General features: G+C 39.6%; 1 protein-coding gene across 1 annotated transcript; it reads right to left on the reverse strand.

The window, feature by feature from the left end:
- Positions 1-8,198: 8,198 nt before the first annotated feature.
- Positions 8,199-15,664, reverse strand: LOC147712747 (interleukin-20-like). Its single transcript, XM_086919708.1, has 5 exons — positions 15,506-15,664; positions 12,778-12,840; positions 10,540-10,692; positions 8,828-8,902; positions 8,199-8,294 (listed from the first exon to the last, which is right to left on the reverse strand). Exons 1-5 carry the CDS (start codon positions 15,662-15,664, stop codon positions 8,199-8,201), a joined length of 546 nt encoding a protein of 181 aa, XP_086775834.1.
- Between the last annotated feature and the right edge of the window lie 6,580 nt (positions 15,665-22,244).

Consider the following 22,244-nt stretch of genomic DNA (forward strand, 5'->3'; position numbering starts at 1 on the left):
AACCCGCCCATCGGATTTAACCCAGCAGCAAGGTAGGCAGAGAGGGTTATAAGGAGTATCCTCGGTGACAAAATCAATCAGTTCAATTAAAGACTATGTAGGAAAACACTTTAAAGGGAAGGGGCTGATAGTCACAAAACTGTTTGTGGGTGAGACTCAGTTAGCTCCAACAACTGTGGTAACCCTGGCATCCCCAGAGCGAGTCACTTCTAATCAAACCTGTCTCTGTATATCTGGTTTATTCCTTGAACCAAGACTGTCCTCATCAGGAAGACTTTCTTCTTCCTCTTCGAGATTTAAAGTGTCTGAAGAAGAGGATGATGAGCGGGAAATGGTTGACGAGGGACTGTGTTACAAGGGACTCAATGGCAACCCGGTTGAGAGGATGGCGTGGAATTGTTCCAGGACAAAGCAAAGCTTCTCTCGGGACCCTCTCTTTTTCATTTGGAAGTAACTGGAACCTCTAGTACCTCAATGCTGGATGCAATGTAAATTTTGCAAAAGACCTTGCAAGGGTTACTTGAGGTATCTGTCATGAATAAAGAAGTTTTAAAATCTCAAAGGGACCAGTTTAACATTATGATTGGGGAATTGAAACAAATTAAAGATCTTATGCCCTCTTTAGTTAGACAAGTCGGTGGGAACCTCAAAGAGGAGGTTAGGACCCGAAAGGGAGGCGAGCCAACTGAGGCCTCTTCGCAGAACGAAGAGCCCAGTGTGTTTATTTTGCGGATCCCTATGAATTTAAAAAAAACGTGGGGAAAGGAGGAGTTTGAAGCAATGTATTCCTTGCCCAAGGTGGTGGTAGAATAAATCTAGAAAGGGTAAAACCCCACCACAGCAAGAGTTAGGAAAGGAAGGAATTGAAGAAGGGCAAAAGAGTGTTAGAAAGAACGAGAGGCCAGCCCAATAAAGAATATTGCCTTAGGAAAGAGAACAACAACTTGTAAGTTAGAATATGGTGAAGGGAGGGAAAAAGGTTCAGGAACTTCAAGGAGGAGGAAAACTAGTTCAAAGAAAGCCTGGGGAGAAAAGATAAAAGGGAAGGAAGAGGTCGTCAATAAGAGAAGAGGGGGAGTGAGAATTCAAGAAGGCATTAGTATCAACAGACCCTTTATAGAGGATGATATGGAATTTGATTTTCAAGGCAGAAGGGATTAGAACTTAATGGGGGACTTCCAAGAGCCGTAGAAAAAGGTAGACAGAACCTGTGGGTTTACTTGAAGGCAGTTGAGCAGGGTAAAGGAGGAGAAAGAGTGAGGAAACTAAACCCATTAAACCATTCACAATTCCTCTCTATCTAAATGCGTAAGCCTATGGAATATTGGCTTGGAGGATCCTAAAGAGGTAGGCTTTGTCATAGATAGTAAGGGGTTGGAAGTAACCAAGGTTTTAGTGTATTCTGTGTTAGTTAAGACAGCAATAACAAAAGCAGAACACATGTTAAATGAGGAAGGGTTTATGTTAGTTAAAAGGGTAGAATTGCAAGATCATAATAATGAGTGTGAGAATCCATTCCTTACAAACCATGCAGGGTTGGACCATAGACAGGTTAGGATGATCGAGGCCTGCTGGGATAAAAAAGAGGACATCAAAATCACAATAAGACACAGGGAAAGTGAGAGAATTGATGAAGGTTTACTAGCCGGTAAAGGATATAGAGCCCTAGCCTCTCCAGCTTATGAGGGAAGCAGGTCCCTGAATGAGATAGACTAGGTTTTTGGGTAGTCACGCCACCTGGCCACACTATCCTGGAATGTTAATGGCTATAATAGTTTGGTGAACCAGGAGAATTTTAAAAAGGTTATTGACAGTAATGATATTGTATGTTTGCAGGAGACCTGGCTGTGTCTCAAAACCCTAGTAACTGAGAGGTTTTTCCAACAAATGAAAGTTGCGAGTAGAAAATGCTTGGGTAGACCCTCAAGAGGACAATTGATGTTGGTCTCAACTAAGATTGCTAAGAAGGTGACACTGTTGGATGTAAAATGTAAGTGGGTAATAGGATGTAGAGTGCAGTTATTGAACCTCAATCCTCGATATGAAGGTATAATTATCTTAAATATATACATCCAGAGGGGGGATAAGCATGATTATAAGGCTGAAATGGAAAAACTAAAAGAAGATCTATCATCTGTTCCCAACAAGTATCAGAATGATGTTTTGTTGGTGTTGGGGGATTTCAACCTCAAGTTAAATCCTTACATGATCGACACATGGTGCAAGGAACTGCTGGCCTCGCACAAAATAAATGATGCTATATTTCCGAGGAGGGGCTTTGTCAGCAAAAGACATGGCCCTTGGACAACTGCTGGGTGCCATGTGTTTGGTCTCTGTGTACAGAAGATTGGACACAGATAGACCAGGAAAGCATACTTTTAAGCAAGGCCACCAACCCTGCCCAATAGAAGATGTGTATTTACATGCCTGGAATTTTGACCTAGTCAAGCACTTTGAAGTGGTAAGTACAGAAGGAGGTGATCATTATCCTCTGAGAACAGAAATTGTTGTGTCAGATGGAAAACGTAGAGATACCGTGCTACAGGTTCAGGTAAATTACCTTAGGCGCCTCACAACCCGTTTATTGGAAGAAAGTTTTAAAAAATTGCTAGCGGTCCAGCAGATGCTCCTGGTGGAGAATATCCTGCCAATATATATATATATGACATCACCTGGTTTTAAAATTCTATTAATAAACTAGTAGATTGTTTAAGAATAAATATTAAAGGTTGTAAGCCAGGGTGTGGGAAGAAAGGACATCCTCAAAGAAACGAGAAGAACTGGTTCGACGAAGAGTGTCGCAAAGCTAAAACGAGCATTAAACAATGTGAAGGAAGACTCAGGGTTAAGTATAATGTTGATATGTCCCTTAAACTCCAAAAGGAAAAGAGAATTTACAAAATATTAGTAAGGAACAAAACTAGATCTTATAAAGAGAGTTGCTGGGTTAAACTTCTAACTGCAATAGAATTCAAAGATATCAAATGCTACAGGAAATTAGTTCAAGAAAGCTCAGATACATTTCTGGGCTCTATGTCTTGTGAGGTACCAGAAGCAGATTGGGTCTCATACCTGGGTGAAATTTATGGAAACTGGAAAGATATAGGGCCAGATGTATTAAAGGGTTTTACCCATTCTGTGTCTATGGGAAAATGTGTTCTTACATATGGCCCATAGAGAGTTCATATGCAAAACTATGGCCAGGAGTGGGAGAAGAAATTAAGGTACATTTTTTGGGTAGCAATGTGAAACAAATATTGTCAAATTTAACTCTGACACGAGCTGTGGGCCCAGATAATCTCCCAGCAGTGATTATAAAAAATAGGCCTGAGTAGTGGGCAGATTTCTTCTCAAAAATGTTTTGGGTGGTACTGAACGCAGGCGTATTTCCAGAAAACCGGAGAGGTGCAGTTATAAGATCCATCCATAAGAAAGGAGACATAACAAGCCGGAAAAATTGTAGTCTAATTAATCTCTTAGATATAGGTGAAAAGCTTTTGCCAAAATAATTCTGGAGAGACTGAAAGAGTGGACATAAAGTAAACACGTGTTGCCTCTAGAACAGGGGGGTTTCAAGGAGGGTCACTCAACGATTGACAACAATTGAGCTCTGGTCCATCGCGCGGAAGTTTATTGAGCAGAGGAAGTTTGTTTTGCTGCTTTGTGGATTTCCGCACAGCATTTGACTTGGTGGACCGTGGGACACTGTGGGAGACGTTGATTGGCTTCAATATCCCTAAAGATTTACTTAGTTTGTTACAAGTATTACATACTCGCAATTGGGCGCAGATGATCTTTGACACAGAGGAAAGTCTATCTCAGAAGATTGAAATTGGCAATGGATAGCGACAGGGGTGTGTATTGGCCCCTCTCCTTTTTTCACTATTTATTGGGGACCTACCCTTGGTTCTAAGTAAAGAAAGGGGGCCAGCCCAAAGGTCGATGGGAGACACATCGCATGCCTTTTATATGGGGATGATTTGGTATTAATAGACCAAACTGAGATTGGGTTACAAAGAAAGTTGAATAGATTTAATGAATACTGTATGCTTAAAAAACCAATAGTTAACATGGATAAAACAAAGATACTAAAGATGGGAAGAAGAAGGAAATCAAGGTTTAACTGTTTTTTGGGCTCCACAAAATTAGAATTAGTGAATGAATACAGGTATCTGGGAATGTGGTTTCAGAAAAATCTGAACTGGGCCACCCACTTCGAAGCATTAAAGGTACGTACATCAGCTTCGGTTAGTGGTCAAAAGAACTTCAACAGAGTTTATGGGGAATGTCTGACAGACCAGTTTTAAAGGCCTATGTAGCCATGGTTCTACCCCAATTCCTTCATGGGGCGGAATTATTATATCTGAGTGGTAGATGTAGCTGGGATGTTGAGGAAGGAAAAGCCCTGAAAAACTTATTTTCGCTGCCTAAGACCTCAATAGTGCAGGCAGTGAGGCTCGAAACAGGTATTACTTCATGGAGCATAACAGCCTGTATGGCCGTAGTAAGATTTTAGCAGCATCAATGATTCGAAGGTGTAAATAAAGTTTCCCAATGGTGCAGAAACGAGATTTTGAAGAGTGATCTCTCATGGGCCAAAGGGGATAGAGACTGTATTATTAAAGCTGCGTCTCCAAATTAGCCCCTTGACATTACAAATTGAAGTTGAGAGGAGGGAACTTAGGTGCCTGGAAAAATAATTATCTCATGCTTAGGACCAGGAGTACCTCATTGGGAAAAAATTGGTATGCTTTATGGCCTTGTCGTGGCAAAATGCTGCTCATTTTCCCTATATTGATAGGTTGCTCTATTGTCGCTTGAGAAGTGTAGTTTTAAGGCTGAGAATCGGTGTCAACGCTTGCTATCATAATAATGAGACAAAAAGACTAATGATTGGTAGTAATGGAAAGTGCAACTGTATCCTGGGGATAAAACATGATACTTTACATATTTTGTTGTATTGCGATATGGTACAGAAGGAGATTTTATGTCCAATTTTTTTAAAGTATAGTATAACCAATGGGCCACATGCAGCAGATATTTTAACTGAAATGAAGACTTTTGATACAGTCTATGCCCTGGGGAGGTTTATGCAAAGAGCAAAAGAAAACTTGAAAGGTGTCTAGTATCTTTATGCCCCCCTATTCGCACAGCTGAGATAAGATACATGATTCAAATGAAGGTTTAAGGATGTCAACCCAGAATTCTCATTTGATGTATTAATTGCCGGTGCCTGGGGGGAGTTTATATACAATCTAAAGAACCCCAACCAGAGTTAGTAATGGAAGGCTTGACTTATGCTATGTGAAGTGAACTACTAGGTCTGAAACATGGTATAGTACTTTAAATCATGAATTTTAAGATGATGAGTTTATGTAAAAAAATTATGATTGTATGTATTGTTTTAATGTTTTTTTATATGTTTAAGGACTGTGGAGTCCAAATAAACTTGGTCTTGAACTTAAAAAACTGAACTGAAAAAAGATATGGTGGCCAAAGCACAAACTATCCTTAATAGCCAAAAAAGGGCTTAGCACTGAGGTAGCAAAAGAAAGACCCAGCAGTAACGGGGTTAAGCACATCATAAACCTGACAAAAAGGGAAACGTATTTGTTGCCATTTAAATTTTTCTTATAATGAACAGAGATGACTGACATTGCTATGAGTAATTTCGACTCTAGATTGTCAGAAAAAGTGTCCGTTCCTTCCCCAGTTAAGTGAAAATTTCTAAACAATTGTTTTTGTTTTTAGTTTCTAGCCTTTGCAGCTTCTTCTGAATGTAACAGGGCGTGTTTACTTCTTGTGAAGGTAAATGTTTTCTCCAAACAAATAGCAATAGATCAATTACAACATAATTCCAAAGAAAATGTTTAAGTACAAAAAATATTTTATTTTTTTTTAAAAGGCATTTCTTCGAAAATGTTAACATCAGAAAATGCATGTTAATCAATGTTAAAAAAATTAATCAATATTATAAATAAAAATGTCATATCAACAAAATGACGAAAATTAATGCAATTTTTTACATCCCATAAATAATGGTACTGTCAATCACACATCAGACATGTGGGAGGAAAACATTGGTTCACATAAGCAACAATAACACAATTGAAATATGTAAATTGTATAAATATCATAATAGGAAAAATAAAAAACAACAATATTGATAAACGCAAAAACAATATAATAATAACTATACCGATGATAATAATAATAAATAACAGCACGTATAATAATACCAACAACAGTAATAATAATAATAAAAATATTGCATCAATATAAATATTTTTCTCATGGGAAAAAGGTATCTTTTAGTTTTCCAAGGATCATTATGAATTGAATTGCATTGCCTCGCTGGGGACATTAAATAAGAGTTCACCAGTCCTTTATCTGCTCCTCAACTGAATAGTTATCTGATAAAGTGGGCTGCTTGTCTACTTTGAGGGAACAGTCTTACTTCTTTCTCCCAGTTCAGTACACCAACCAAATAAATATTAACGGTGACCAACAAAGGGCACATAAGTGATACACATGGCTAGGAACCCTTCCTGTATTATTTTTCATGTATATATTTAAGACATGGAGGACAATGTGCCACAGGAGTTTAATAGACAGAAGAATTACGAGAGGTAGTCTTGCATTTTCCTACATTTCAAGTGTCATAATTAACATTTTCAGCGCCTTTGAGTAAAAGTTACAATATGTTAAGTGGTGCTGACCATGATTCCACACAGTTTTGTCATGTCCACTAAATCTAAAATGATCTTCATCAGCCATGTCAGCATTTCGATTAGGACTGGACTCATACATTCAATGATAAGTAAAATCTAAGCTGCTCAGGGTTTCCACTTTGAATATGAATAATGCAAATGTACATGCTATGAGTTTCAGTACTGATAATATGCATATGAGTTTTCATTTCTTAAAACACAACTTTATTTTGAATTTTTTCTTGGTTTGACAAGCCTTACTCCTATTCTGTTTTCTTAATGTCATTTTAGAGCTGGTGCTAAACATACACTAAGAAACAGTTGCACCACCCTGCCGGTAATTTCGATCACATCCCCTTATCATTAGGCCAGGGTGGAACTCCGTGAAGTGACCTAAAATCTCTGCAGCGCTATGCTGAGTTCTGAAAGCAGCGGAGTGAGTTGAGTCGGACCTTCCCCGCTGATTTTAAGTGTCAGGTGTTGGTCCCTCGCTGGAATGGCACCATGCTCAGCACAAGAGGGAGCGCTTCTTTCTGGTACTTGTGTAAATATTCTACTCGAGCGGAAGCTTCCTCAACGCGAATACAGATGATTTCTCAATGCGTTAAGAAATCTTGCTATAGATGTGATCTAGCGTTGGGTTTTCTTTGCTTGCCAACTTAACATTTCCGCATGTGAGAAAAGGAAAAAGCTCCTGCGTACTCCATGGGGCACAGAATGCGGTCAACTCAGTGAACGGAGGAGAGTTCACCTCCAGGCCTAATTTATTGAAAGCAAGGGCCACACTTCCATTAAGAGTGAGGATTACTCTTTGATCTTCTGTTGCTTTGAGTGATTCTTTCAGACTCACCAAAATGTATTAATAACTTGAATCTAGTATTTGCACTGAAATATCTCACCATATTATCTAAAATAATAAATACAATATGTATTACTAAACTGAATGCTTACTGCATTATTTCTTGAAGAGTGCACTTTCAAACAGTGATAATATCATGAATGAATGCATCTTTGAAATATGTTAAAATAATTATACATATAATTGTGACTGCCATAGCAACCACGTTAGCACAATAAATAACATATACATATTCTTTCATTTTAAATAGACTTCTGAAAACTATCAACATTTCAGCATAAATATACTTGAAATATTGATATGATCCATAAATAAAATGATAGCAAAAATAAATAGCTGCATTGTATAACATACCAATAGAAAACTGCTGTATCAACATAAATCAGCTTAAAAACATTTAGCTAAAATAAGTTTTGCAACATTTTAAATACATTTTAAATACATAAATAAATATATAATCATTCACTTTCATTGTACTGCCAATAGCTAAAATAAATATTTAAATTATTGAAACATGTCAACACAACTATACTTTTTCTAAAAATTAGAATTTTTTTTAACTCTTCATATATAATATAAATAGGAATGAATTGAAATAAATCTGTCCAGGCAGTATGCAGACTTCTTTCTTATGGGTGTTCGTGATTCCCGATGTTGTTTTTTATCCAGTGGATGAGGATGTTGATCTCACCAACTGCCTTCATGGTTGCAGCCTTCTCATCAAGCTATTTTAAGAGTTGAAACATAGTGTTATTACACAATTAAAAAGTTTGAACTGTCTGCATTCAACAAAATCTGTAGTGCTGGGAAATATGGATTTGGAAATTTTGAGGTAAAGGTTGGTGCATACTAGACTAGGGCATTGAATCCAAGTCATACTGAATTGGTACCATTGATTAGACATAATTCTGTAGCTAGGCATTATCAGTGAGCAGATTTGTTGAGAGATCTTATTTGAGGATTAAATGTGTACCCAATGACTCTGAGTAGCGAGGTAGAATACATGCTGAATGAGAGCCAGACTGACATGGAGGTTTGAGTTTGGTCACAATAGAGAAACATCACATAATTTGAACGAATGTATCAATGTAAATAATCAAGAGCATCAGTCTTATATATTAAAGTACACATATGTCAGTTTTTGGCTAATTAAATAAATGTTGGCAGATCTGAGAACATTTGACTCATATAATATTGGAGAACCATATATGAGTTCAACTCCCACCTTTCTTGTGGTGATGGAAAGGGTGAATCATACCTTTTTGAAATTTTCCTCCACGATGTCCATCATGTTTTTTGATTGTTCCCCACAGAGGCATATCAGATTTTCACGCTGTTTACGATAAATCAAGCAAAAAAACTGTTAGTATTATAAAAATTACATCTATTTTCCACTGTGTCATATCTATGCTCGCCTCTTTGTGGGAACTGACCGGATTGCACTATATCTCTCTGAAGAACATAGAAGTCAACTCTTACCAATGCAGTCACATTACTAAGGGTTTTTGTTAATTAATCTATTGTTGCACTGTAGCAGTAGACCATTCTTGGACTAAAGGAACAGCACTTTATTGATGTCCAACAATTTCCACAACAATGTGCAACCAGATAATTCTAGGAGGTGTGTCCACCTCCACCTGAAAGCATTTTATACATGCCTGAAAGCCAAGCACAATATGATTATAGGTACAATTATGGCTAGCTGTTTGCCAACAATTTTGGAAAAAAAATATGGAATTAAAAACCACTGAGATATTCTAAAAAAAATAATCTAATTGTAGCTAGTCTTTTCTAGAACAGGGTTTTTCCGAACCTTAGGTCAGAACTCCACTGTGACTAGCAGAAGACCATAACAGAAGTCTCCTTTGTTGAAAATCGAAGTTGCTGAGTCAGGTTCAGCAACAGCTCCTTAATAAACAAGAATATCATTAGCTAAACCCTGGCCTAGAATTTATTCTAGCACTGAGTAGAATGTTAGTTGTTGATGTATTTCAAAACGTGATGTTGCATATGAACTTGCCTGTGTTTCCTTGTTCTCCTTGAACTGCTTTGTAAGCAAAGATATACTGGCCACATAGCACGGAGAGACAATAGTAGTGGGCATTCAGGCTATATTATGCACCCAGTCACCCCTCCCCATCATCCTAAGATCCTCATACCTCTTCAGTGTTGGTCGCTAGAACTTTGAAAATACATGGTTTCATCTAACCGATTACTAGCAGTATAAATTATATTGACAATAATCAATTAGATGAAACCATGAAATTGTAATCCAACGACTACTTCGCTGCTATGCGGTCTCATAGTTTCCTCATTTTCAGGACACCAAAGCTAGAAGGATAGGAGGTGGCAACAGGTCTACTGGGTCGATACTTTTGAACTTAATTTACTGACATCCAAATCACTGTCCAGCAGCCCAATAGGAGCCGGGACTGGACTACGCCAATCCATACTGTCTGCTCCAGTGTCTCAGAAGAAGGCAGGGTCAAGCAGGTATGTATGCCTGGAAAAGATCTTGCTTACTCATGAGAATGGACATTCATAACAGTTTTTCATTTATATTAATACACCTCACACAGTAATCCATTCTTCAAAGTCTCATCTTGATATGGACGTAATGCTATGGTCCGAATTACACCCATTATTTCCTTTGGACATTAAAGTAAATTCACTGAGTGAAGACTGTATTAGCAGACGAGAAGAAAACTGAATATGTTACGGTGGAGCATTCATCACTGAGGCATGACATCTTTAACATGGCTAGGTCGTTCAATGAACATAGAAACCTGGTCATCATAGATAGTATATCTGTATGTATTGTTTGTGTTTTTCTAAAAAAAAAAACATCTTCGAAGGAACATCATTGCAACAAACCTCTATTTTGACAACTATTTTGACAACTTTTTATTTCAGGTCCCCAGCAAGGACTGTGACCTAAAAATAGCAGTCCTATTCATAAATTATACTTACACAGTGCTTTAACTGCAACTTCATGCTGAGGAAGGAGTTGGCCAAGCTCTTGATTTCTAATCCAATTTTGACATTTGTGGCTTCCAGTGGCTTGAAAATCTTGTCCAAGTAGAACCGTAGCAGCTCTCGGAGGAAGCAACATCTCTCGGCATGCTAAAGCAGCAGAACCAACATTGGTTAGATTACTATGTGATCAAATACATATTATTTGCAATTTTATATAGGGCCGACATGGACAGAAGGCATCAGAGCACTTTGCAACAGTAGCAGGATACATGGGTTCCAGTGAGTTCCAGTGATACAACTCGGGCTTTTACATAGGAAGGTGCATGGAGGAGTTACCACTTGAGACAATTGCATCAGTTAGTTGGAGGTTGTACACAGTTAACACATCTATTTAGATGGTGGGGTCACATAACAAAGGTAATTCTCATCCTGGTGAAGAGAGTAGTTAAGTATGTTCAAGGGAGACTAACCAAGTGTCTGTCAAATAGGAAGAGCTTGATGTCCTTTTTGAAAGGTGGTTAGGCAGGTGGTTAGGCAGAGAGAGGGAGGCATACAGGTCCAGATTCAAGTTGCACTACCAGAGAATGACTAGCTCATTTATCATTCTTGGATAAAGGTGGGGGCCTTCGGGAGCAGGGATTAGGCAATTATTGAACCCTATTTTCTTCAAAGATTTTCAGTTTATGGTTTAGATAGGAGGGTAAAGAGGAGTGCAGCGCCCTGTGGGTAACGCAGGTGGTTTTGAATTGGGATTGCATTTCAATGGAAACCTATTGGAGGGTTAACGAAGCAGGAGAAATGTGGTACATTTCTTTAGACCTAAAATGAACCACACTGATGCATGTAGTGTTGCTCTAAGTGAGCCAAGGTGAACTTTGGGAATCCCTGAGAGGAGGGCCATTCCATTATCTAGTGTAGTGAGAACAAGATACTGCACCACTGTTTGGATGTCTTGTTCTGGAATCAATTGCCTGCCCTAGAGCTGTCTAAATTGTTGTTTTTCACTTTTGGCCATGGCTGAGATATGGCTGTGAAGATTAAGATGATTGTCAAGGGTGAAACCAAGTGATATGGTACTCTGGACAAAGGCAGGGTAGCTGCCCAGGATAGGAAAGCTAGCCATCTATTCCTGTACTGAAGTTTCTACTTTCAGGGGCAAAATCAAAAGAAAATCTGTTTTAGTTGGGTTGAGTTTTAAACGGTGTTTAGACATCCAGCTTTGAATCTTTGAAAGCGTAATTGAAAGCTGGGCAATGTCTTCTGGGGATTATATTTTCATGTACATTTTGGTGTCATTGGCGAAGAGGTGGAAGAGATTCTCAGGGTTTCTAAGAATCAAACATAGTGGTTCTTGGTAGAGGTTAAGGTGGGTAGGGGGAGGATCAAGCCTTGAAGGACCCCTTGATGTAACCTGACTGGTCTTGAGAAAGAGTTCCCAATTGTCATAATTTGAGGATGGTTGGTTAGGTATGAGGTGATCCTGTTGAGGGCTGTGCCTCCACAACCCATGCATTGTTCTGGAGTGCGAAGGAGGCCCTGATGGATGACAGTGTTGAATACAGCGGATAAATACAGGAGGACCAGGAGGCGGGAGTTACCTTTACAACTCTTGTGATGCGTATTGTGGCATTAAATCAGAACAATGTCTTTTTAAATTAGCCATTGAACAGCCTTCCATGAAAGATATGAATAATTAATTGTGCTGAGTCATTCTTTTTAAAACACGGGATGGCGATTTATTATAATTTAAAACATACTCTTACTCAATCAAGGGCCAGATGCACTTGGAGTTAGACTGCAAAAAGTGGTCACAAATTACCACTCCCCCGCCCGCAATGTTTTGCAACCTGAGTGATTTCTATACTTGCAAGGGACTATAGAATGATCTGCCTAAAAATATTTATTAGGCAGGTTGTTCTTTCTGACACCCTTTGATTGGCTCCAAACACAGGAATGATGGCCTGTAAGAATCAGCAGACCGCCATCCCTGTGTTTACATTACTCATTTTTGTTTTCTTTTTATAAAGCCGCTCACATTCCTTTTAGAAATCGGTGCGTTGGTCCCAAGGACCACTGCCTACTCCCTCTGAGGGAACTCAACATCATTCATAAAGGCGAAAGTGTGATGAGAAATATTCTACAAAGGTGCGTGCCAGTGGAATGAAGAGCTATTTGAAAACAATTTACGCGTAGCATTGTTCTGCCTATTGGAGCGCAATCAACAACACATACCTGTACACCATTCAGCAAGCGAATGTCCAACAAGGTTACATCTGTGCTCGTGTCTTGTGAGTGCTGCAATAAAAAAGAAACTAAGTAGGTAAAAAAGCACTGATTTGTGATCAATATTAATAAACTATATGGAAGACATTGTAAATATGAGTTCAAGCAAATTAAGGTCAATGACTTGGTCAAATATATTATACAACCAAAAGCTCTAGTTAGTCATTGCACAGCTATAATTTTGTTTTTTTAACTACAACTCAGCAATGCATCAGAGCTAAAGTGTGCCTCTAGATATAATTTTCTTACGTTACAATCTTAGGAGACTCTGTTCTAGCATTATTAACAAGTATTCAGTAAATCAGTTTTGAGAGAACTCATCCTTCCAAGCTCTGAGGCATTTTGGAAAGTTAGCAGATCATGTTAGTTCACAATTTTGCCAAGGGTTCCTGTGAAAGGCGGTAGCAGCCATAGTCGTTATGGCATGGAATGTGGTAGATGCATGCTTAAAAACAGCAAGGATCTGTCAGTCTGGGTGACCCTGTTACTAACAGGCACATCCTCAGTACATCAAAATAACCTCAATGTCCATGGTACAACATTTCTTCGCAGCAGCGTGATTGGGTATGCCATCACCTCTTATTAGTTTAAGAATGTGTTGTTACTCAGTCATTTCAAATATAACTATGTAGTTGAGACAAGTTAAAAGCAAATTACATTTGAAAGATTTGCAGACCTCATGAAATGTGCCGAAGAAAGACTTTAAATGCCATGTAGAAATGCAAAGGGGTGTTAGAATAAAGAGAGATGGTCCTACTTGCCATACGGGTATTGTTATTGCCAATGTCTTTGTCTGGCTCAAAGATATGGCCTTCTAAATTTTTCTAATGGGGAAGGGATTTGTAGGTCACGAATCTGTTAGCAGTGTCCAGAAATCATGACATTCTGGTGCCAAGCATGTCATTGTGTGTTCCCTGAAGAATAATCCTTTACACAGTATGACAATTGTGACAGCAGGGATGGAACCTTCTTGACACGCTGACCATATAAATCCGATTAAGTTGGGACACCATGCTACACTTTCTCCCACCTACACTAATCTATGACCCCCACAGTCCTCCTGGATCTATAACACTTCTTCCTGACAGCATAAAAATATGAAACGATAACTGTCCATGTAGGCATTTGATTAGCAAAACATAATATATTGTTTCATCGGAAAACATATCTCAGGTGTAATGTAGACCTCTCCTGCTTATAATTTCTTCTTTTAGGCTCCAGCTTAATAACTATTTCTGCTGTTCGGTCGCTCAAATGGTTTAATATCGACTGGCAATTGTATTTATTAAACAATATCTATTTTATCTAGGTATTTATAATATTAAATCTACAATTTCCCTACATATATTTATCTTGACGATATAGCGGTAGCAAATATTGTGGACTCAATATGCAGGTTGATATATAAATTATTGACGTTTTGTCACATAACCATACTACCCCACGTCTTTAAGCTATCCCGCTGACACCTCCTCCTTCTTTTGAGGTCATGTTTGAACATTAGTATTTGCTTTTATCTGTTGCCCAATTCTCAGCTTCTAAAATCTGAGCATTGTGTTGTTTCTAGCTTTGTTGAGGTGGGAACTAGCATTTATTTTCGGGTACTGGATTTGTTTTCTTCTTTAGACTTTGATCAAAAGAAAGAGGGAGTGAGAGAGAAAGGCAGAAAAGGGAGAACGAAGGTTAAGGAGCAGAGGGAAACAATGACAAAGAAAGATGGGTAGGATTAGCAAACCTGCAAGAGTGATATAGACAGAAATATGTGGAGTGGTGAAAGTAAAGGAGTGTGAGGTGAAATCACGAGTAGTCAGCTGGGAGGCTCTGGAACCCCAGCATCACAACACCTTCGGGGCCCTGCACTCTTTTTCAAATGTAGCACTAAATGTAAGGTCCTTGTTGTGTTGAACATTTTCTTCTAAATATCAACACATTTTTCAGAAGGTTTCAGGAATTCCATATGGCTTGACTAACACATGCAAATGTTCACAATTTCTGGGAGCGATTTTGGAATCCCCACCTGATATAGAACATCAGATTTAAACCTGGCTCTATACATGCAATCCATATCTATATCACACCTTGCACTGCCACCTCAGTGAGATAAATTCTGACCACATCCACTGTTCTATGTGTGAAATCCATGTTAAATCTTTATGTTCTTGAAAACTGCTGAATTGTAGTACATCACATAGCACCTCCAGTTCTCAGATTTCATCCCTCAAACACACTTGGAAAAGTAATCAGTTGTACTCTAAGCGTTATAATGGGTTAACAACCAACTTTAACCCCACTAATAGAGTAATGACTAAGGTCTATCTAGTCCATCAGTGTGTTCTACAATCCCACCAGTAGTGCCATGAGGTTAATACCTTCTAGCACATAGCCGTATGCTGATTCTAAGATTAAGATGAGGGCTAAGCACTGACTGGCATATAGATGGAGCAATTAAAATCCTTCAGTAATTGATTGGGGGAGTCATTATCCCTAGTGGATCAGACAAATCTCCTACACTCCAGGATTAACATAATGATCAATCACTCCAATCCTTCTAGAATTCCAACAAAAAACGCGGAGGTCTTTGAAGAATATGCCAGAGTGACTTTGCCACATTCTAATGCAGGATATACTGTAAACTCAGGCTCTTCACCAAGTCTTGTTCACCTGTCTTTGTACTTACAACGGAATGCTTAATGGCCTCAAAATGTCTGTTTACTTCTTCGATGTCAACTGCAACAGCACAATGTCCAAAGCGAGGTCGTCTTCCTTCTGCAACTTGCATCCATTGGCAGAAAAAAGTTAGGCTGAAGAAGCACGAAAAAGCTATCCAGGTCCTCATTGCACGTTGGAATATGGAAATGATGCAAGTCCTGGACAAAGAAAGGTCACTGTAAGCACTGTTCTGTGTTTCATATGTACTACTACAGAATATTGGCACAGTTATAACTCATGTGAAGTTAAGAACGATAAGGAGAGCACAGTGAATATCATAGACACATCTTATCATCTTTGAGTCTGAAGTTTATTTCTCTTAACAAAAACATTATAGCTCACTCAAATATTTACCCCAATTTAGAATAATCTATATTATTACAACTTAAATAAAAACTCCTTTATAAGCATTGATTAATTTAGTGGTATTTAGATCTGAGATGGACACCAAGTCTGGATCTATTGGTTTCTACGTGCCTCATTTTAGCCCAAGGTTCCCTCTAGTGGAAAGGATGACACATTTGGTAAGGGGGTCAATGTTTCCTAGATAACTACTAAAGTTATCGGTGGCAGATATTTTATAGATTAACATGCCCTTCTAGTCATTTCCTTTTTGCTGTAAAACAGCAACCATAGTTATTCATCAGTTTTGTATTTTAATTTCAATTTGACTTTATTTCGGTCTCTTTGACCCAAAAAGCACATAGATAAAAACATACCCATCACACACATAATCTCATAAATGTTGTATTTACTCTCAAACTAATTTGTCTCTAGTGTATAACCCATCTAATAAAAAGATTTGCGTTTCTTGCATTTACCCCTCTCTGTGAAGAACATTGTATATACCTGCCAAACTTCCAGTGGAAAATTCATATTTTATGAACCTTTGCTTATCTCTCATGTCCCGTTATTTCTCTTTGATGTCCTTTTGTTTCTGACATAATACACTTTATTTATATCTGATCACCCTTTCCTCCAGCCATTACTTCCTCTCTGCCTTAAGTGCAGCCACAATTCCACCACATGCCCAATATTGACCCCCCCTTCCCCTACCGAGGATGTGCATTGCTTTCACCAGCCTCCAGGCTTTTTTGTTTTAGTTTACTCCTCTCTCCCTGCCTCAAGCTACTCTGTAGAGCATCCGCCTCCTCCCTGTTGCTTCCCGTATACTCCTTTTTTGCTTCCTCGCCCTTCCCGTCATAGCCTTATTGTTCATGTAAAACATTCATAGGCATTTTTGGAGAGCTCGACTACTGCAGTTTGGCACGTTTACATTAGTTTTTGTATTTACTTGTCGTTCTCAAACTTGAAACTTAAAATTTTAAAAAGTCATGCCGCATTATGACACAAATGTCTGTATGGTGATGATGCAGGCACACCTACCTATCATGGTGTTTTTACCCGATGCTGCAAAACAATGACAACGTTTTGTTTAAAATTCTTGAGGAAGATTCTGGACAGCATCAGCAAAACCAGTAGGTCAGCAGGCAAAAGGAGTACCCCCTTGGTTTTGCCCATGTATGTTTTACCAGTGATTATAATACAGAAATAGATACGTTGAACACCCATTCCCGATTATTAACCTTAGTTACACCTTGTCACAAGCTCTTTTGTTCTCTTCTAATATATTTAATGCTGCATTGCTCGGTGTCTCCATGTCGACAGTAGCTGCTGTTCACTTTTTTTAAACACATTTTGGGGTAGCTTTACAAATATATAGTGCAACACTATTCGAAACCAAAATCGCTGCAGTTTGTTCGACAAGGTGGAGAGAACAAGTTTAAAGCCATATTTACTTAAGGCCTACTGCGGCTCTAACCCCCGGCACACTAACAGGCTGGCAGCAACACGTGGCGCACATGAAGTGTGTTAATTGTTCAGAGAAATAAATATTTTTCCAACTTTGCCCCTGCTTGAAGATGGCATTTTTTTATACAAGGTTTGAGCAGGCTATTTTAGTAGAAAGGGCTTTGTGTCAAAATGAAATGAAAAATGAAATACCAGTATTTGTAAAGCGCACAGCTACCTCCGAAGTGGTGTCCCGGCACTGGGGGCCCTCGGGAAGATTAAGCGATCTATTGCCCAGAGTCACATGGTGCTGGGCTAACCCGCCGCCTGCAATCAAACCGCGTGTCCCGTAGTCTGGAGTCAGGCACCCTGGCCACTGCGCCACACCTCTTTCACACCTGACTGCTTGTGCTAGATTCTAGAACAACTATGTCCACCCCTGTAACACTCCATTGATTGACACAGGGCATCCTAAGCGCCTAGATATCCCTAGGGGTGGCGGGGCCTCGCTTTACAAGTACTGATTGATTGACTCATTGAAAGTGGATCACTACTACTTGGCTAAAAAAGGGCATTTTTCCGGCTTTATAAAATGATATAGCTTGAAATATAAATAATGATTCAAAACTTTGCACCCGCTTCGCCTCACTATGTGTGGCTTTGAGGCAGCACAATGTATTCTTGCTAAACCTGCGTCGTTGGTCAGAAATGTCACGAATCTTTTAAGGAAATCTGGATAAATATGTAGAATGCATTAAAATACATTTAGTGCCAGCAGGATATAAAATAAATGTATACATGTTACAACCATTATCCACATACAAAAAACATTTTTCCAACCTTCTATCCAATGAATGCAGACAATTTGTAGGGCCCTGAAAGGTACCTAGCAAGGTCAATGCACTTTAACGACCCAAAAGATGCATTTCTTCAAATAATATTGAACCTTCATAAATACCTATTTTGTGCTTTCAAAGTGGGAAACGCATTTAACGTGCAAAGAAATGTCTCACCTGCAGCTGTTTGACCTGCTTTTTGGATTGGTTCCCTGTGGTTCTGAAGCTAAATGGATTTTGCCGTCCTTTTTATTCAGGTTAAGATATTTGGGAGGAGGTACTTACTCGCCTACTCACGGCACCTGCTAGCCATGCCCTAATTGCTGACACGAGCTATGTTTCATCGTACGGAACGTTTCACTTTGAGCCACAAAAGGAAAACCAAAATCCCTGCATTGGGTAATTGTTAAATTGCCTCATCCCAGGCTCCACGGAAACGGAAATAGAAATTTCAAAACATGTCGTCATCATACTGCGCATCTCTCCAGTCTCATCCTTAATATTGCCTCGCGATGCAGATGCAATAAAGCAAATTAATTCTTAATTAATATTACGAGCATACTTAAAGGGATAACAATTTCTTAGAAACAAATATTTGGATCACATATTTTTACCATTGAGATGATATAATGGTTTGAGATTGGAGGGTTGTTAAAATATATCTGTATTGTCATTTTAAATACGTTTGTAGTCTTCAACTCTTATCTCTCTAAATTGTTTTATTAATGTACGTGTGTCAGATATATATCGTCAACCAAATATGGACTGAATACAATTACATAAAAAAAGTTAATTATTAAAACCGAAAAATAGCAAGATAAAACAGAAATTTAGGAAAACACTAAATAGAAAAAAATACTTTTGCGATTGCCGCAGAAGAATTTCATGACCTGCAGAGACAAGTTCCAGATGAAGAAATGTTACATTATGTCATTATGCCTACTTTTTCATGAGCTTTCGAAAGAAATTGTGCTGGTAGTGTGGAGTATGTAAATACAAGATTAAACACTGAGGAGTCTTTGGAATGTAAGTAACGATTGAAGGACCATGTGAGGTCCTCAGACCCCCCTCTGCTAAACTTAGCCATGTTTGACAGAATAATGTCCCACGTTTTCCAACACTCTAGACTTGTATTTCAGTGTGGTAACCTCCACTTTCAGTGGCCTATTGCATTTCTCCAGGCCAAAGTGGAACTGTAATAAATTGGAGTATTATTTGAAGGGGGCGAGAACCCACTTAAAATACTAATCACAATCCATGTCACGAGCCCTTAAATTACTAAATAAACTCGTGCTCAACTCTCTTGTAGCTTGGAACAAACCAGTCAGGCTTAACTTAGAGGCAATGTGTAAAGTATCTATGCAGCACTCAAACAGTAAACGGGTAAAAAGACATCAAAAAATACCAAAACCAACTCAGAAAAATAGACATAATTTAGTACACAAAATGACACCAGAACAGCGGAAATCCAATAAGTAGACCAGGGGATATGATTTTTTTAATTTTGAATTTTTAAATATAGCACGAAAAAGAACGAGGCACCAACTGCAGGAATATGATCGTACTAGATCAGGTCAAAGCCAGTAGTCAATGTAGGGGAGAGGATGTGACCTAACAGCTAGAGCGGTCGACCTCGAAGTTGGAGAACCAGTTTCGAGCGGTTGATCTCGAACCTGGAGAACTAGGTTTGGGTCGCGGCAGGGACTCTAAACATCCTGCGATTCTGGGCAAACGTCTTAATCTCCACTTGCCTAACTGTTAGAAATGGGGGTCTCTAGTTGGCAGAGGTATTCACCTCTGTCCAAATAGGGGCCCTTGCTTCTAGTCAGGGTAAGGGGAATACACACTTTAGGTAACCCCTGCTCATCCCCTTGTTAGCTTGGCACGAGCTGACAGGCTTATCCCAAAGGCAATCTGTAAAATATTTGTTCTCAAAATGCACACAATGGACACCGCACCAGTTTAGGAAAATACATTTTCTTTTTCTAAACTAAACAAGATCAAAGTACAAAAACCAACATACATGTAATAAAATAGCACTAAAAATTAGTAATTTCAAGAATAAAATTTGTAGAAAATGAAAAGCTCCACCTGGAGCTATTCCACTGTTGTGACAGCCATAAATCAAAAGTATGGCGACATCCATGAGGTGCGCAATGTCGGGCATGGAGTCACACAGACCCCAAAGAAACAGTACCTTTAGATAATGAAGTCTATGACAATGCACAGCTTTGTGGAGGTGAGGCATCGGTGCTGAGGTTGAAGCCAGCTACCTAGCTGCCGCGGAGAGGTGAGGCATAGGGTCCACGAGGAGGTGACATGTCAAATCCACGACAGGGGAAGTCGGTTGCGTTGGGGGTGAGGCGTCAGTTGCCGTTAGGCGATGCGAATTAGGCGAGTTCGTGGAGTCACCCTCAGCACTTATCGGCACTGGCATAGGAGGATGCAGGCTCTGGCAATGATGGAGTCAGTGCGAGCGCTGGTGTTGAGAAATTCCGATAACCGCAGGTGTCAAAAAAGCAACAGAACTGCAGAGCAGTGCCCCTGAACTCGTGCATGTCACTGCATCACAACGGCATCGCAGATGGTATTGTAGACAGGTTTTCTTGCTTCTTTCAAGTTGCTTCCTACAGCAGGAACCACCTTCAGAGGCCCAAACCGGAATAAGCACCTCCTTGCAGGTCAGAAATCTCAGCAATAGAGATCAGGGTAGCTTGGGTTGAAGTCTTTGTGTCTGTGAGACTTCAGAAAAGGAGGACAGCAGACACAGGCAACTGGAGATTCTTCTTCATGCAGGTTCCCAGCACATTTCCAGTCTTCGTCCTTTCCTTGACAGAAGCAGCAACTGCAGGCCAACCCCACACAGCAAAGGGGCAGTACTCCACCTCACAGCTCTCTAGCTATGTTCTTTAGCAAAGGTTCCTTTCGAGTCCAGAAGTGATTTAAAGTTGTGGGGTTTAAGGTCTACTACCTATACACCATTTTGTCTTTATTCTTTTGTACAAGAGTCTCTGAGGCCAGTCCAAACCAGTTCCGTCCTCACTGGTTCAATATGACCACAGGGGGTGGAGACAGCATTGTGCAAGGGAGACTGGCTCTATTCAGATGCAAGGAAAACTCCTCCCACTACTCTAAATGCAGCCAAGGTCTATTCAGCCCAGCTCATCCAGGAAGGGCCAGGCACACCTCAACCCCCCTCAGTGTCTGTCTAAGGTGAATACACATCCCCAGCCCCCGTCACTCCAAAACCAGACAGTCATTCTACAAACAGGCAGAGGCACACCGAATGGTTTGAACAAGAAAATGGCCACTTTCTAAAAGTGGTATTTTCCAACACACTATTTAAAAACCATTGTTACTAAAATATGTGTTATTCAATTCTGAGTTCAGAGAGCCTAAACTTTATTTTTTTATCTTGTCCCAATGGGATGTTATACTTGTACGATGTTACAAAGTAGCCCCCATTCTATCCTATGGGACAGAAAGCCATTCAATGGTGAAAAACAACTTTGGCAGTATTTCACTCTCAGGAGTGGTGAATTTGCACATTACACTGCACTTCCCCCACAATGACTTCATATACCAAGATATGAAGTTTTTATCATGGTCAGAGACAACCACTCTGGGGAACCCCACAAGGGAAAAGATCTCCATCAATGCATGGCTCACCACAGGGGCAGTGACTGTTCTGAGAGGGACAGCTTCAGGGTATCGGGTGACATGGTCCACCTAGAGCAAGATACACTTATGCCTATGGCTGTCTTGGGTTCCAGTGGGCCTACTAAGTTAATGCCCATCCACTCGAAAAGGGTGCTCACGACAGGAAAGGGTTGGAAGGGAGCCATAGACTGCCCTCCACTCTTGCCACTTTTCAATATGTGTCAACGTGCCTTTGCATTTAGGGCCAGTGGAAGTGGGTGACAAGCCTGTGATAGGTCTTGTCATACCCCAAATGTCCTGCCAAAGGCACATTATGAGCCATACCCAGGAGGAAGGTCCTGTAGCACTCGGGTACCACCAGCACATGGGCTGTTCCGGACTCAGCAACCTAAGGCTCGCTATGTAGGAGACTATACTCCC

The sequence above is a fragment of the Lissotriton vulgaris genome, chromosome 5 (assembly GCF_964263255.1).
Source record: "Lissotriton vulgaris chromosome 5, aLisVul1.2, whole genome shotgun sequence".
In the NCBI taxonomy this organism is placed as follows: Eukaryota; Metazoa; Chordata; class Amphibia; order Caudata; family Salamandridae; genus Lissotriton; species Lissotriton vulgaris.

Bases quoted from the DNA above. Each gene is read 5' to 3' on its own strand.
- LOC147712747 (XM_086919708.1), bottom strand. From the start codon at position 15,664: ATGAGGACCTGGATAGCTTTTTCGTGCTTCTTCAGCCTAACTTTTTTC. The intron at 10,693-12,777 runs GTATGTGTTGTT...CTGCTGCTTTAG, and splicing joins GCTTGCTGAATGGTGTACAG to CATGCCGAGAGATGTTGCTT. The intron at 8,295-8,827 runs GTATGATTCACC...CTCTTAAAATAG, and splicing joins TGGAGGAAAATTTCAAAAAG to CTTGATGAGAAGGCTGCAAC.